Raw genomic sequence first — 16,263 nt, 5'->3', positions numbered from 1 at the left:
CTGGGGTTCACCAATTAACCTGCACAGGCATGAGCAAGAGTCACCTTTCTCACCTTCAGGTGACAGCCAGAAGCCTGGGCTCTGCTGGAGCTGTCACAACATGCTTTTTTAATCAGCTCAGATAAGCACTCTAGTTTCTGCCCCTGGTAGTACAAACAAATGTCGCCTTGGTGTCTGCTGCCTTCTATGCAGCTAGTCCCCTTCCAAGCAGAGTCTTGCTTAACTTGTCCTGAACCCAGGAGAGGGAGAGTCATGATGGCCCACAGCAGCTCAGTGCTAGATCAAACCCAAGTGCCACGTCGGGCAGGACGCTGCACCTACCCTGGCACCTGTACAAGGCCTGGACTCCCACCCGAGGTTCCAGGGAGAAAGGCCACTCCCACATGGTGTGTCCTCACATAGTAACTCACGCTGGCTCACAGCCATCAGTTAAAGGATGACACTGAAGTTGACCCATTCCCTCTTCCTTGTCCCAGTCAGGGCTCCCATCTGCAGCTTGGGCTGGGAATCTTGGCCTCTTTGGTGTTCTCTTGGTGACACAAAGGCCACTCTCTGTGCCCAAGAAGTCACTGTGGCTCCCCACTCTTGTTGCCTTGTCACATGCAGCATCAGACCAGTCAAGGGCCTGCAGATATTTCCAGCTACTCCAAGAGGCTAAGGCAAGAGGGTCACAGGTTCTGGGCCCACCTGAGCAACTAACTCAGTGAGTCCCTGACACAGAATAAATGGGAAAAGACCACTCATTTCCAGTGTCAGGAATCACCGCATCTCACAGTGTGGACAGTCTGGAACATGATGGCCCTTCCCCGAGAGGCAGCATTCCTGGGGATGAGCTGCAAATTACTGTCTTGATGGCTCTGCCCTGCATTGCACTGACTGGAGCTTACCACAGTGTTAGTCCTTCTGCACACCTGCACCTGCAGCATAAGGCAGGGACTAGGGCGCTATGGGGGAGGCCCTGCAGAAGGGGCACTTGTCACACCTCAGAACCCTGCACCCTGTCTCCCTCTAGTGTCACTTGCTACCACCTGCTGAAGATTGCAGTGACCAATGAGCTCAGTCCACTTCCCCTAACTAACTGTAAACCCCTTTAGCACAAGAAGAGCGTTTGTGTCTGTACTAACAAAAGACATGAAATAGTTTAGACAGAGAACTTTAAGGGTGAGGGCTCAAGTCAGTGGTAGTACGCTTGCCTAGTGGGCACAAGACCCTGAGCTCAGTCCCTAACACTGAAAAAATTCACTTTAGATACAGAAAATTACCAAATCAATGCCTGCTGTACTTAACAGAAACTAGCAACATTTGGATCAGTACACTACACATACACGCTGCAATCTAATTCTCTGCAAATCTGTAATCTACCTGTTAGGTATATATGAGGAGTCTCTTAGCCAGAAAATCTGCTTTCTGATCTTGTCAGATAATAACACAGCTAACCATGTGTTGTGACCAAGTCTGATCTGTGGTGGCATATCCAGAGAGGTTAGCTCTGGCACCCACTGAAAGGTTCCACTCTATTCAGCTTGTGGCTGCCAGGAGCATCTGCACTGTGTCTTGCCCGAAGCACTCACACAGCTTCCGGTCTGCACACCCTCAGACACTGACGTCATTGCAAGTCAGCCAGAAGGGTCCTATGAATCCCTTCTGCTCTGGGTCTGAAAAGGGCGCCAGCTCCTGGTTGAGCCCAGGTCCTGGTCTCCCCTCAGGCAAACTCAGTCCCAAAACACAGATGCAAGACAATTTCCCTTCTCATCTCCAAGAACACATAAAAACAGCACTATAACTTCATCTGTCTGGAATGCTCCCTCTCCAGCTCAGATGTCTGGTCAGCTCCTTCTCACCCTTCAAGACCGGGTCAGGTATCGCCTACTGTGCCCACCTCCAGCCCGCCTGATCTGGAGGCATCCCCACCCTCCACTCTTCTGGCCCTGTACTTCCTCTGCCCCATCTTGTCATTATTTCCAGACACTAAACCCTGGAAGCAGCGTCCTTTATGGGAACTGGAAACACTCCCCTTTACCCGGTGAACTTAACAAATACACATGTTCCCAGACCCTGGGCCAGAACTACTGAATCTATATTCTAGCAGGGAACAGAGCTCAGCGGCACAAGCGCCTGCCTGGCAAGCATGAGATTGTGATTTGATCCCTGGTACCAAAAATAAATAAATAAATTCTTTTTTTTTTTTTTTGTCTTTTTCCTTTTTATTGGTACCGGGGATCGAACTCATGACTGCCTGCTTGCAAGGCAGGCGCTTATGCCGCTGAGCTAAATCTCCAGCCCCCAATGAATAAATTCTAATAAGCTCGACTCTCAGGTAGTTTTTATGACTCTGAAAACAGCAGCATTAGCATTTACTCTCCCTAGAAACCCAGGCTTTGGGTCTTTGCATCTGCCATCCCAGGCCATGCTCTTCAAGTGGTCAAGGTCTCCACACAGTCACCACAGCAGATGCCATTCACAGCCTTCTGGAGTGAAAGCAAATGGGCCTGTGTCTTCCCCTTCCCCTGGGCAGGTTAGAAATGTCTGCCGTCATCAGACCCTGGAAACATCACCAAAGTGGGGAGGAAAAGGCAGGGTTTAGGAAAGACCTGGGCATAACCACTTACCACTCAACTATTTACATACAAGGTGACCAAAAATCGCATTTTTCATTAATTTTTATACGATAACAGGGTAACTATCAAATTGGGAATTAGCACACAAAACTCGTTGCCTGAGTGGTGTGTGGGATAACCTGTTAAGTGGCTAAAAATAAGAACACAACCGAAAACCCTTCAATCACTATTTCTCCAGTTAACTGAGAAACTGGTCAAGTAGCTGAACTTCTCTAAGTCTCTGCCTGCACCTCTGTGAAAACCCTACTGCAGAGACAAGAGTCCTTACAGAATAGAAAGAAAAAGACAAAACATACACATGAAGACCCTGTTTATATGGTGTATGAGACCTTTAAAACAAAATTACCACTAAATAATCTTTAGAAGGTGGCTCCAAGAGTTATACCATCAGGCAAAGAAACACTGGAAGAATACAAACAGGTACTACTGAGAACGTGAAAGTCTACACCAGTGAGATTTCCAGCACAGACTCTGAGGCCTGCAAGGACCTTCCAGAGGTCTCGGGCTTCTGACTTCTGCAAAGAACTGCCAAGAAACCAGCCTTGGGCTTGCTTGCCGTTTGGTGCTCCAGGACAACGTGACAACCACACCAATGCTAAGCTGAGGGTCCTAACCTGAGTCCACCCAGCTTCAGCCCCACTCAGCTGACAGTGTTTTGTTTTTGTGGTATTAGGGACTGAACCTGGAACCTTTACACTGAGCTACATCATCAGCCCTTTTTTTATTTTTTGAGACAGGTTCTCCCTATGTTGCTAAACTGCCCAAGTTGAGCTTAAACCTGGGATCCTCCTGCCTGAGGCTCCCAGAGTGATTGTTACAGGTGTGTGCAACCAGCTCCTTGCCACCTCAATCCGTTACATGAACAGCACCTTGGTAGAGGAAGAGGCAGCCACCCAGTAGAGAGACAGAGACAGGAGCTCATAGACACACCAGGTGCACCTGCCAACCACACCCTCTACCTTTGCACAAGCGTGGCTCTACAGCTCCCAGGCCTGCACCCCTGCAGGCCTGCACCCCTAGGGATGAGCAGATACAGGGTGGGGGGCAGGGGCGTAGCTCAACAGCACAATGGTGCCTGGCAAGCACAAGGTCCTAAGAGTTTGATCCCTGGGGGTGGGGTGGGGCAGGAATGAGCAGATACAAATGGTAATTATTTAACAAGTGCCCCCACTCTGCCAGCAAGGAGCTCATGTTGCACACTAGATGTTTTTAAAATCCTTTTCAAGAAAGTGTTATTTCCAGTTTCAAAATGGAGGAGCCAGGATCTGAAAGCAGGTCTTTCTGGCTCCCTGGACCCCTCTCCCACCTGCTGATGGCTCCCATCCCCCCTGCTGACCCAAGCTGAGGGACAGCTTCCTTAGGGGGTGCTCAGGACGTGTGGCTGCCACTCTCCACTGCCTCAGAGGCACAAACTGAACATGCGCAGAGAACCTGCTCGTAAAGGAGGATGAACAGCCCAAAGCTTTCTCACCTTTGCCCCTCCCTTCAGTGAGCATCGAGGCCCCCAGCCCTCAGCTTGGGGCTGGGTTGGGGTGGCAGCTCGCCCTGTACAGTTGCAGAGGGTGTGTGTGTGTCCCGCCCTCTTGCAGCCCAAAGCAGTCACAGTGACACATTCTGCCACCACAGACAGGCCTCTGGGCCACAGGCCGGGACTGCCAGCTCCAAGAGGCCCTGGAACAAATAGTTGGCAACAGCTATGTTCTCAGAGGACAGCAGTCAGTGGGGTCCTTGCTGCTGTTTTCTCCTTGTAAGTCAGGTTACCAGCCATCATGTAGGGCCTGACCTTGGGGGGGGGGGGGGTTGCTCACCAAGCCATGAAGTCAGCCACACAGTCCCATAGGTCCAGAGAGCTACCCGGGGGCCCCAGGACGTCCCTGAGCCACACTGCCAGTCGCATGCTTGGCTAGAAGAAAGCCTTCAGCCACCCCTTACAGAACTGAATCCCCAGCTGCGCTGTACTGCCCTGCCCTGCCCTGCCCCTGTCCTTCAGAAGCGAGGGCTGAAGAGACCCTGCTACTCTCCAAATCAGAGTGGAAAAGGACAGAGGGGTTTGGCTCTAGTTCATTCTGCCCGTCTCAGGCCCAGCTTCCTGGGCCACGGTTTCGTCCATGCAGCCTCACAAGTGGTTTTAAGAGCAGCCTGGAAGATCAGACTTGGGCAGCCGCGGTGTGACTTCAGGCACATGAGGCAAGGGGCGGCGGCTCTGGAGGTCGGGAATGCCAGCAAGCAAGCAAGGCAGGCTGGTGGGCTCTGTGTTAAAATCTTCCTTCCAGAAAGCGAAGTAAACAAACGAAAACCTTCTTCCCACCAAAGCAGTAGCACAGTAAAGAGCCCCACCCTCCTCTCTCCTGCACGCAGCTCACTCAGTTTACCTGTCTGAGACCCAGAAGGAAAGGCATCCTGCAGGTGCATCCTGCACGCTGCGAGAGCGCACGGGCAGCACGGGGCTCTCCGGAGTGACAGTCTGGGGCGAGCACGCCCCGGCAGGCGGGCAGGCAGGCAGCAGTGCTCAGCGCTGCTCCCAATTAACTGCCCTCCTAGGCAAAGAAGGAAAAGTAAATAGTCGGGGCTGAGCAAGCAGGCGGCTCCCTCCTATGCCCTGCTTGCCTCACTGTCCTCCCCCAGCTCCGACCCACCCCCACCTTCTCGTGACATATCTCAGATGCGGCACAGTCCAAGTTGTCTGCCAAGGGGGAAATGACATCAGTTCAGGCACAGCCGAAAAACCTTCAGGCAGCTGCTGTGGAACACTGGGGAGAATGTGCTGCAAACCCACGCTGTGGCCGGGACCCACCAGCAGCTGGGCCAGAGATCTGGGGCTGCTCCCACCAGCTCCCTTGCTTATAGACAGCTCTGCATACATAAATCAAGTCTAGAAGGCTGAGAAGGGCTCTACTTCTCTGAATAAGAGCTGACTCCACAGCTATTGTTTCTCTTCCTTGGGAAAGAAAATCAGGCTGGGTGACTATCACAGAAATTTTTCACCTCAGCCTGCCAGACACTGTGCTCAGGGAACAGCACATTAAATCTGCCTGACCTCCTGTCTCCAGCAGAGAAGTCTGCAGAGGGGGCCTGGCATGGCCTCTTCCCAGCTGAGGCAGGCCCAGCTACCTTGGATGCCAACCTCTCCAGTCCCTGCTTGACAGGAGAGTTTATATTTCATAAACAAACTCTGCATGAACAGGTGCCAACATCTTTCCTCACTTGTCTTACAAAAGGTACAACAAGTCCCACTGCAGCCTCCAAGTTGCCGGGAAAGCAGATCAGCTATATTTAAACTGACTCCAGCTTTGGAAAAGTTTACCCCTTAGCTTTGTTGTACTTTTCTTTTCTTTTTTTCTTTGCTAAATTCAGTTCATGCAGGAAAGTGCTCTCTAACAGCAAGCTTTGTCCAAGACATCCAGGCCCAGGGGCTGGTGACCAGATCTGACTTTTCCTAGTCCATGGGAGAAGCAAACTCGCCTCTAGCCACCCTCCCTTGGACAGCAGGTCCAGCACTCCTAGGCCCAACCCCGACACTGAAGAGAACACAAGTAAAGGATAAGTGGTCTGTATTTGGGGCTGAGGATATAGATCAGTGGCATAGGGCGTCTGCCTGGCAAGTGCAAGGTCCTGAGTTCAATCCCTGGTACCAAAAGGAAAAAAAAGTCCCTATTTGGATATGGGTTTGCAGCAATGACTATCGTGTGTGTGCATACTTGTGCAGGGGACTGAGCACATGCTGGGTACTGAACTCCCGGCCTGTAGGTGTTAAGCACACACTATACCTGTAAGCTACATCCCCGGCCCAGAAATGATTCTTAAGGAAAACATTCTTCAGAGGAACTTGACAGGTCCAAAGGTCCTAACAACTTCTTCAACTGAAAATTAGCTTTTTCATAACTCAGAGCAAGCGGAGCTCATCTTTATTTTCATTTTCTGCAGTAAGATCCTTTCGGTGACATCCTCCAAAGGCCCAAGCGGCAGTGGCTCTGTGCTTGGCATGACTCATGGGAGTCAGATGCGACTCTGGCAAATTAAGTGTCTATACCCCTACCTAGGACAATCAATTAGCAGTGAACAACACTTAGAGCACAGCAAGGTGCCGAGAGGCCTTCTGATCGTTAGGGTCCAGCCAGACACACAATGTGCTTGCTGCAGGTCATCACTACGGTCAAGGTCACACTGACTTTCCTGACAAGATGGTGAGCGTGCAAAGCCTACGGGCCGTTTCCTCGAGGCTCACATGGCAAAACAGACTGCAGCCTCAGTGCTCTGAGGAAGTAGAGAAGAAAGGGCTTCTGCAGGTGTGTGGGGAGGGAGTAAGATACGCTCAGTGAGTGGTCAGACAATCCATCCCAAGCCCACACAGAAAGGCCCAAGAGCTAACGGCTAGGCTGGGCACCGGGGCACAGCTGCTCGGAGGTAGGCTCTGTCAACCCCTCCGTTCATCTTCTTAGTTCCCTGGCAGGCCCTGGAAGCTAGAAAACAGGTGCACGGCTCTTCCCTTTGGCAAGCAAAAGGAAGAGAGACATACCCTTGAGGCCAACTCTGGCCTGCACCACCCTAACAGGACAAACCAGCACCTGCAGTTCTCTGGAAACAGTGGGCCCATTCATTCCTCCCTGCCTGCTGGGTGCCTGTGAGATGCCAGGCTCAGCTCTCTGCACTGAGGACAACACCATGCCCAAAATTCTCCCAAAACCCTTCTTTGATGGGCCATGGAAATGGTCCAATTTCTGAACAGTATTCATCAATGGTGATCTCAGAAGAGGAACTGTAACACTGTTACTAATTTTTTTTAACATCTAAAACTCAAAATGAAATAATCACAATTGTGTCACAGACTTCTAATAAATCATCCTCTTATGGATGCTACTCAAGACTATTTCTAGCCAGTTGTCTGGTTTTATCTGCTTAAAAGCTTATAAACTGTGCAAGGATCCATTTAAACCAAAGCATAACTACTGGTAACGTAATCACATCATTTACAAAAGTGACTGCTGCTGCAGGGCATGGTAGTACACACCTGTCATCCCATCACTCAGGAAGCTGAGGCAGGAGAATAATTACTTTGAGACCAGCCTGGGCTACAAAGTAAGCTCAAGGCCAGGCTGAACTGCATGGTAAGACCCTGTCTCAAAAAAACACATCAACAAAAAAAGTAGCTGCTGTCAATGGCTTCTTCCTCCTACCCACAACTCTCTGCAGCCTGGTGCTGAGGAACCGTCACTGAGATTTAGGTGTGCAGAGAGGAAAAACTGAATCAGCAAATCCAACCACATCCAGGAAGATGAGTTCAGTTTCTGCCATGCCCTAGAAACATCACCTCAACCTAGTGATAAAGTATTCCACTACAGGATTTCAGAAGCAAGATGTCATTAGCTACTTCTGCTGGCCTGAAAAAAAATTTAAAAAGAGATTCTTTTATATAATTGATCTAGGTACAAACATGACTGACCAAAGGTAGGGCAAAATATTCAAGTAACTTTGACTATCTTCCGTTACCATAATTAAATTCAATGCTGAATTTACCAACAGAATTAAGCAGATTAACCACTTCCTAACCCCAAACTGTGTCTGCAACTTTCTCCTGCCAGCCCAGCCCTACCCTCAAGTCGAGGCAGCCTGTGAGACGCCAGCCTGATGGCATCATCCTGGATTCTCTATTTAAGAAGACCTATTACATAACACACATGCTCATGGAGTTCCTGTGGCCACTTTTAAGTAATTCTTCACATTTTCTAGTACTTTATACATTTATAATCTTTTACATTCTAGAATGAGGGTGGAGAGAGCTTATTTTCCAACCCTGAGCACAGATGCTCACGGAACTCCACCTGACCAACAGCTTAGGCGTCGCCACAACCACCCTGCAAGGTAGGTTCAGCCACAGAAATCAAGGCACAGGGAACTCGGACAACCTGACCAAGGCCACACCATTAGCAGTGGGACACTGAGGAGTTAAATGAAGTCTCTGGCTCCAAAGGTTCTTTCCTCTATGATGATAAGGGAGTCTGAGAGAAATTACCACCGAGATAAAAACCAAAACTTCAGGGTCAAGTGAGTGCTGTGCAGTCATGCTGGTCCCCTTTGTGCATTTTTGGTTTTGATGTTGGAGACTGAATCTAGCACTGAACTATGTCCCTAATCCTTTTTATTTTTTGAGACAGAGTCTCCCTAAGGTGTCCACGATGGGTCTTAATTTACAATTCTTCTACCTTAGCCAGGAATACAGGTTCGCAACACCATGTCAAGTTCTAGAACATAAAGATTACCATACCACTTCTGCCAAGAGCAATGGTGCAGGATTGCTGCAAATGCCCGCTACACAGTGAGTTTAGGGCCAGCCTCACAGCAAGGCCCTGTCTACAAAAAAATACACAAGCCGGGCATGGGGGCGCATTCCTATAGTCCCACTGCTAAGGAGGCTGAAGCAGGAGGACTGCCTCAAGTTTGAAGCTAGCCTGGACACCGTAGTGAACTCAAGGCCAGGCTGCAGCCTGCACTACAAAGTGAGATCCTGTCTCCAAAACAATAAAAAAAAGGCTGCCACTTTCAGTCAAGTGAAGTGTGATACTCTGCAGCGCAGTCAGAGCTGTTGGGCTGTACTTGGCAGAGCAGAGCTCAACCAGGCAAGTGACCAGGAAAGCCAGTTCTCATCTGTCCCCCACACAATGCCTGACTGGAGCCCATGCTGTGACTCTCAGCAACTCTGGGGAACTGTTCCACATCCATGTCATCTGGCCCACTGAGTCTGGAGGCAATCGAGAACTGAAGGACAGGGGCATCTTATTTCGCAATCAAGGAACCTGGAGAAAGATAATGTCAGAAAGGACAGCAACTGCCAGGTGTCAGGGCAGCAAAGCCTCTGTAGAGCAAAGGCCACGGATGTCCGGGAGCCTCGGGTCCAGGCTGCTAGTCACAAAGAATATCTAAGATGAAACAGATCTTTCTTGACCTTGGGCCCAGACTTATCAAAATGCCTTAGGATTCTGGCAAATAGCCGGGTGTGGCGGCCCAAGGTCAGAATTCAGCATTTGGAAGGCTGAGGCAGGAGGATTACAAATTCAAGTCCTTAGGCAACTTAACCAGACCCTGAATCAACATAAAAAATGGGCTGAAATGTAGCTTTGTGCAAAGGCCATAGGTTCAAATCCCTCCCCCACAGTGTGGAGGGGATGAGAATTAAAACTAAAACAAAATGTGGCCGGCCATGGTGGTGCACACCTGTAATCCCAGCACTCAGGAGGCTGAGGCAAGAGACCAGCCTGGGCTACAAAGTGAGTTCAAGTCCAGCCTGAACTGCATAGTAAAACTTTAGTCTCAAAAATAAGCAAAAACAAAAACAAAAATATGCACCACAACAAAAGCTGATGGGACACATTTTCCTGTCTTGTGTGTGAGGCTTCACATCAATAAAAGGACCCCACAGTAATGATTCTGAGGAATGCCTTGGGTTGAATTCCAGTCCAGACAAGGATCTGTAGAACTCTGCCCAGCATGAATGAAAAGGTTTGCTCTGCTGTCAGAAACCAAAACTTGACGTTTATCTGTCCTGGGGCTGGACAAAGGTGACGGGTAGTAGGCCTGCTGAGGCAAGTGGCACATAGCTTCACTGGACTCTGAAGGACAAGGTGACCCGGGAGTCACAGGTCCGTCCCCTTCTATGAAGCGTCCACGCACATGAGGGGCCGCTTCCCCTTGGGTCTTTCAGAGAAGGCCAGGCAGACAGTATGGAGCTGAAAATGCTTGCTACACATCAAACAATCCTCAGAGAGGGAGGAATCCAACAGAGGACAGCTCATATTCTAGGGGAAAAACTTGAATTTTGGTGAAGCTCATTAATTCAGGGACGCACACCTAGGAAGTCCTTGAGAGCCAGCACTGTAGCCCAGCCCAGGTGGCTCCAAATGTTGCGCACACTGCAGAGACAGCTTTTCCACATTAATTGTAATTGTCACTTCTTCATTAGTGACTTGATATCTGCATTCCCATCCAGCTGCTCAGGACATGGTTGGAAATGAGAAAGGCACACTATTTGACAAATCCATCTCACTCTGTTTGTGGTATTTTTAGTCTATGTGCTGCTGAAACAAGCACAGGACTTGCTTGTTTACTACCCAGTCTGGGGGAGACAAGCGCACAGAAAGAGACACAGACCTTCTAGAATTGCACATGTATGGGCAGCAAAGACAGGAAGCCAAGACGAGCTCAGAAAAGGGCTCTGCATGGGCACACAATGCTCAGAGGACACTCCGATTTTTACTGACTGATTCAGTACTGGAGCTAAATTTAACCCAGGGCCTCCGAACTGAACTCCACCCCAACCCTTTTTCATGTTCAAGACAGGGCCTTACTAAATTGCTAAATTACTGGTTCAAATTTGCAGTTTTCCCGGGTCAGCTTCTCTAGCAGTTAGGATTATAGCTGGCTATGGGCCTCAGAGACGGCAGGCAAGTGCTTCACCACTGAAATACATCGTCAGCCCTTTTTAAAATTTTAATTTTTAGGGCCTGGGGATTTAGCTCCACTGCATAAATGCCTGCCAAATGGGAGGTCATGAGTTTGATCCTTGGTTTGGCTGGGCATGGTGGGACACCCCTGAAATCCCAGCACTCAGGAGGCTGAGGCAGGAGGATCACTGTGAGTTTGAGCCCTACCTGGACGACAAAGTGAATTTAAGGCCAGCCTGAACTGCGAAGTGAAACCCTGTCTCAAAAAGATAAAAATAGTAATAATAATAATAAAATTTAAATTTTCATTGTGAGATAGACATTGTGATTGCCCTGAGTGGCCTCAAATTTGCAATCCTTCTACCTCAGCCTCCTTAGTAGCTGGGATTACATGTATGTGCCACTGCATCCATCTCTACTAGGCTGTCTCTTTTTTTTTTTTTGTCTTTTTCATTTTTATCGGTACCGAGGATCAAACTCACGGCCGCCTGCTTGCAAGGCAGGTGCTTACGCCGCTGAGCTAAATCCCCAGCCCCTTGTCTCTCTTTTTTAAGATAGGCTCTCACTATACAGTTCAGGAAGGCCTTGAACTCACTACATTAACCAGCTTCAATCTTGGGGTGATCATCCTGCCTCAGCCTCCAAATTGCCAGGATTGCAGGCAAAAATTCTACTAAGCCTCCTAGGAGATTGCAATAAGAGAGCTAGGAATGAAGCTTAGGGGCAGAGCAGGCAGTGCCACTTGCCTCGCATGCACAAGGCCAAGATTCAAGCCCTAGCATGGCAGGCAGTGGAATAGGAATGGAAGGAAAGATACAGGTCAATCAATAAATAACTCACCCAAACCAGTTGTGGTGGCACACTCCTGTAATCCTAGCACTTGGGAGGCTGAGGCAGGAGGATCAGATTGTTGTCAGTTTGAGACCAGCCTGGGCTACAAAGTGAGCCCAAGGCCAGCCTGAACCAAGTAGTGAGACCCTGTCTCAAAAATACAACAAAGAAAGAGAGAGACAGAGACAGAGACACAGACAGAGAGAGAGAGAGAGAGAGAAGAAAAAGAAGAAGAAGAAGGAGGAGGAGGAAGAGGAGGAGGAGGAAGAGGAGGAGGAAAAGGAGGAGGAGGAGGAAGGGAGGAAGGGAGGGAGGGAGAGGGAAAGAACAAACGAACAAACACACTCAGATGTAATGGAAACAGAATTCCATCAGGAGAATAAGACTTCATGGTTCCCACCAAATCTGATTTCATCTTTCACCTCTGTGTTGTAAACTTTGGGTGTGATAAATGATAAAGAGATCTTGGCCCACTTTAAGAGGGACTGTGTGTGCAAGGGTGCTGACTGAGAAAGGGGTTCCCAGGAGCCACTCACTGACTGCTCTACACACAAGGTCATGGGGCAGTCGTCCTCACAGTCGAGACAGAACCCATCACTCTCCTCTCCTGAAGTACAGGGCAGTTAAGAGGCAAGATCTGAGGTCTGCAGCCTTTCCTGTGTCATTCTGGAGCAAAGCAGTGCCTTCACACTGCAGATAGTCATGAGATAGTACAGGGGGAAGCCATGAAGACTTAACTTGCACAGAGGGAGTGAGCAGAGCGGAACCCACCAGCTGGTGATGTCCTCCTGGACACAGGGCCCAGCAAACAGGCGCACTGTCAAGCCAGCACCCGGGTAGGAGGCCTGATGCAAAGATGCAAGAGCTCTGCCCATCTATTTGTCCATCTCTAATTTCTGAGATAAGGAGTTTAACATACTTAAACATCTCAAAAGCAAAATTCTTGCCTGGCATGGTGCACACACCTGTAATCTCACCCTGCAGGAGCCCGAGGCAAGAGGATCACCGCACTTTTGACACCAACCTGTATTCCACAGTGAGTTCAAGGCCTGCTGAACTGTATAGTGAGACTCTGTTCCCCCAAAAACCACAAATAAATTAATTAATAAACAAACTGACACTAGAGAGAGTATTATCCCCAGAGCAGGGATGTTTTTCTTCTTGGATTTCAGCTCCCTGGACGGGAGGCAGCACAGGACAGCAGTGTAAAACACCTCCATCTGGGGCCAAACCCAGGAGGAAAGCACTGGGGCAGAGCAGGAGTGGCAGGAGGTCCTGTCACTCCTGCTCCCCGCTGCTCCAGAGAGTGCTCTGAGAAAACCATCCCATCACAGCAAAGAGCACAAGCCACTGACCCTCTCTGAAAAAAACCAGCAGATGGCAACCCCTATATGCTTAGACCACGGCTCTTCTTGATACACTTAGGTAGCAACCTGCTGCAGTGCTTGAGATTTTTGGGGTGAAAGACTGTGAGAAGATGAGAAAATAAAGAAGAGACAAAGCTGGGGTCAGATGGAGTCCTTATCCTCCTGATGGGAAGAAAGGAACTGGCCCCCACTATAGGGGTATTTATTTATACCTTTTAGCAACTTAATGTCATATGACACACCCTTTTGTCTTAGCAACCCACTGTTTGGATTGTCTTGGGGCTGGGTGTGGCTTGCCCTGGGCACTCTGTTTTGGAATTCCCATGTTCTACCCTTGCAGGTGTGGTCCAGTTTTAGCTTCAAAGCCTCCTAACACACTCAGAAAACAAAGCTTCCCTAAGGGTTTTTACTGTGCTCAAACTTGCAAAAGAAAGAGCTTATCATGAGACACAATAAACAACCCTGGCCTTAGACAGAATCCAGTTTTTGCTTTACCAGTCTCAGGAGCCTGGGCCAGCCAACCTCTCTGTCTCCTCCTTTCTACCAGGTTTGCCAGAGGTGGCTGTGAGGTCAGACATCTCTGTGATGGGAGGCATGCATGTGCTCCGGTAAGCCTCTGAGGAGACTCACGCAGGGAACTCCACACCTGTCGCTTCCTCCCAGAGCATCTGTTCATGGAATTACCCTCACTCTGCTGTTGGTCAGCCTCCAAACTCCAAACTGCAGCGGGCACTGGCCAGCACCGCCTGTCTACACTGTACCTGAGGGACAGGCAGAGTAGGGCAGTTATGGAAGAGGACACAGCGTGTGCCACCAAAGAGCTGAGAGAGGAGAAAACACTGACAGCATTGTTCTTCATTTGGAACATTCATGTAATCTCAGATAAGAGAAGGATTTTCCTAAAAACTCTATACTGGCAGTTCAGGGCAAAAGTTCTGAGTTAATCTTTCACTTAATACACTAAGCAAAGGTTGGGGATGGGTATGTGGGCCCAAAATAATAATTAAACAATGTTTCCAGTTTTGGGGTTTTTTTCTCCGTAGTAAGGGTTGAACCCAGGGTCTTTATACTGAGCTACATCCCGAGGCATTTTTTAAAAAATGTTTTTATTTTGAGACAGGGTCTTGCTACTTGCTAAACTGCTCAGGCTGGGCTCAAACCTGCAATCCTCCTGTCTCAGTCTCTCAGGGCACTGAGATTACAAGCATGTGTCAACCACACCTGGTCTGGAAGAATACCTGATATAGGATTGGCAGGTACTGATGGAAAAGAACTTTCTTTTTTAATGTATTAAGACACTTAGTAAGAGTTAATTATTTATGAAAACTGAACTCAAAATTAGTTAGATTTTGTAATACTGCTTGTACTAGATCTTATATTCTCAGACACAAGGTCTTAGGACATAAAGGGTTATTATTCACTTTTCAGGATGTAGTATGGAATTCTGGTTATACTGAACAGAATCTTCACACCTGGAGATTCAAATTTAATTATTTATGGTTGAAATGATGTGGAGTCTGCAATGTTCTTCAAAGTCACCTCAGCAGGGTGAAGGGAATGAATGCAGGTCTAAGTAAAGTAAGGTAAGCCACGACTTACAAAGTGAGGGGCTGGGTGATGTGTCCATTGGGTTCATCACCCCATTCTCTTTCTATTTTTGTTGTTGTTTTTCAGAGTTCAGGCTGGCCTTGAACTCCTTACGTAGCCCAGGCTACATGCATCTGAAAGTATGATGATCCTCCTGCCTCAGCCTCCTGGTTGCCAGAATTGGAGACATGTACCACCATGCCAGCTTTCTCTTTATTTCTGCATAGGTTTTTAAAAAATCAATTGAAAGGACCCTACTTCAAATAATGTTTCCTTTTGGGTCAACAAAATAATGTGAAATTTTTCAGAGCCTTAGAAAGAATATGAAACACCAAAATCACATGCAACTAATGAAGAAAATTGCCAACTCAGGCTTCATCAAAATTAACAACTGTACGTTAATGGACATCAGCATGGGGGACCCAACAGGAAAAAATATTTGCTGCTTATGCGTTGATAAGAGACTGTAACTGTTGGATTCTTCAGAAGACAAACTGTAACCCCAGGCAAGTGGCCAGCTCCCTACCACGGAGGGCAGACCTGGCTGGGCTTTTTATCGCTCAATTGGCTGAAGTCTGACAGAAGGAAAGAGGCAGAGGTGAAGGGTCAGGATCTCAAAAGTAGGCAGTGGTTGGACACGGTGGTAAATACTTGTTATTCTAGCACTCAGGAAGCTGAGGCAGGAAGATTACTCTAAGTTCCAGACCCCCTTGGACAATACAGTGAGTTCAAGGCCAGTGAAACTCTGTCTCAGAAAAGACCAAAAAAAAAAAAAAAGCCTGGGTGACAGGATGGCCAGGTGTGGAATGCAGGGGCCTGGACAGTCTATTTCTTCGTTTTCTTTTTTTCTTTAATTTTTTTTGAGACAGGGTCACACTATGCAGTTCAGGCTGGGCTTGAGCTCACTTTGTAGCCCAGGCTGGTCTGGAACTTGCAAGGATCTTCCTGCCTCAGCCTCCAGAGTGCTGGGATTACCAGCATGCACCACCATGCCCAGGTGGATGATCCATTTTATTTATTTATTTATTTATTTTGAAGGTAGTAAAATACAACAGAACAAGACAGAATAAACTGAATCCAGACAGTGCAGTGAAATTGGTACAAAACGTCACAGCAGGTTACCGGGATAACAGTAAAAGGTACCATAGTATATCTCATTATCTTCATATAGTTGTCCTTTCAGTCAAGTATAGCAAAATCAAACCAAATACAGAACATCATAAAACCTATCAAAACAGAGTACTGAATAGAGCAATACAATTAAGCAAAACAGTGATAACAATATCTTCCTTCAAAGAGATGGTAGAAGGAAATCCCCCACATTTGTTATGTTGCATACAGTCATTCTCCCAAGACATGCTCAGCCCTCTGGCTTCCATTTGCTAACAGGGGGTGTGGGGGTGTTTGATGCTCAGCCTGCTTACG

General features: G+C 48.3%; 1 protein-coding gene across 4 annotated transcripts in view; it reads right to left on the bottom strand.

The window, feature by feature from the left end:
* Positions 1–16,263, bottom strand: part of Wbp1l (WW domain binding protein 1 like) — a 77,966-nt gene that overhangs the window by 23,228 nt on the left and 38,475 nt on the right. Inside the window, exons 1-2 of one of the 4 annotated variants that reach the window (XM_013158298.3) lie at positions 5,261–12,053; positions 4,991–5,155 (exon numbers count right to left, since the gene is read on the bottom strand). The exons of 2 other annotated variants lie outside the window; for them this stretch is intronic. In XM_013158298.3, the coding sequence (XP_013013752.1) occupies positions 4,991–5,017 (27 nt within the window). In that variant the 5' untranslated portion in view covers positions 5,018–5,155; positions 5,261–12,053. Of the gene's footprint in view, positions 1–4,990; positions 5,156–5,260; positions 12,054–16,263 lie in introns of those variants that run through there. One more of the 4 variants, XM_005005985.3, reaches the window with a different exon arrangement.

Source organism: Cavia porcellus, unplaced genomic scaffold (assembly GCF_034190915.1).
Source record: "Cavia porcellus strain 051 isolate PalLab524CR breed Dunkin Hartley unplaced genomic scaffold, mCavPor4.1 scaffold_2, whole genome shotgun sequence".
In the NCBI taxonomy this organism is placed as follows: domain Eukaryota; kingdom Metazoa; phylum Chordata; class Mammalia; order Rodentia; family Caviidae; genus Cavia; species Cavia porcellus.
The sequence above is the reverse complement of the archived record's forward strand: the minus strand, read 5'-3'. Positions and strand labels throughout refer to the sequence as shown.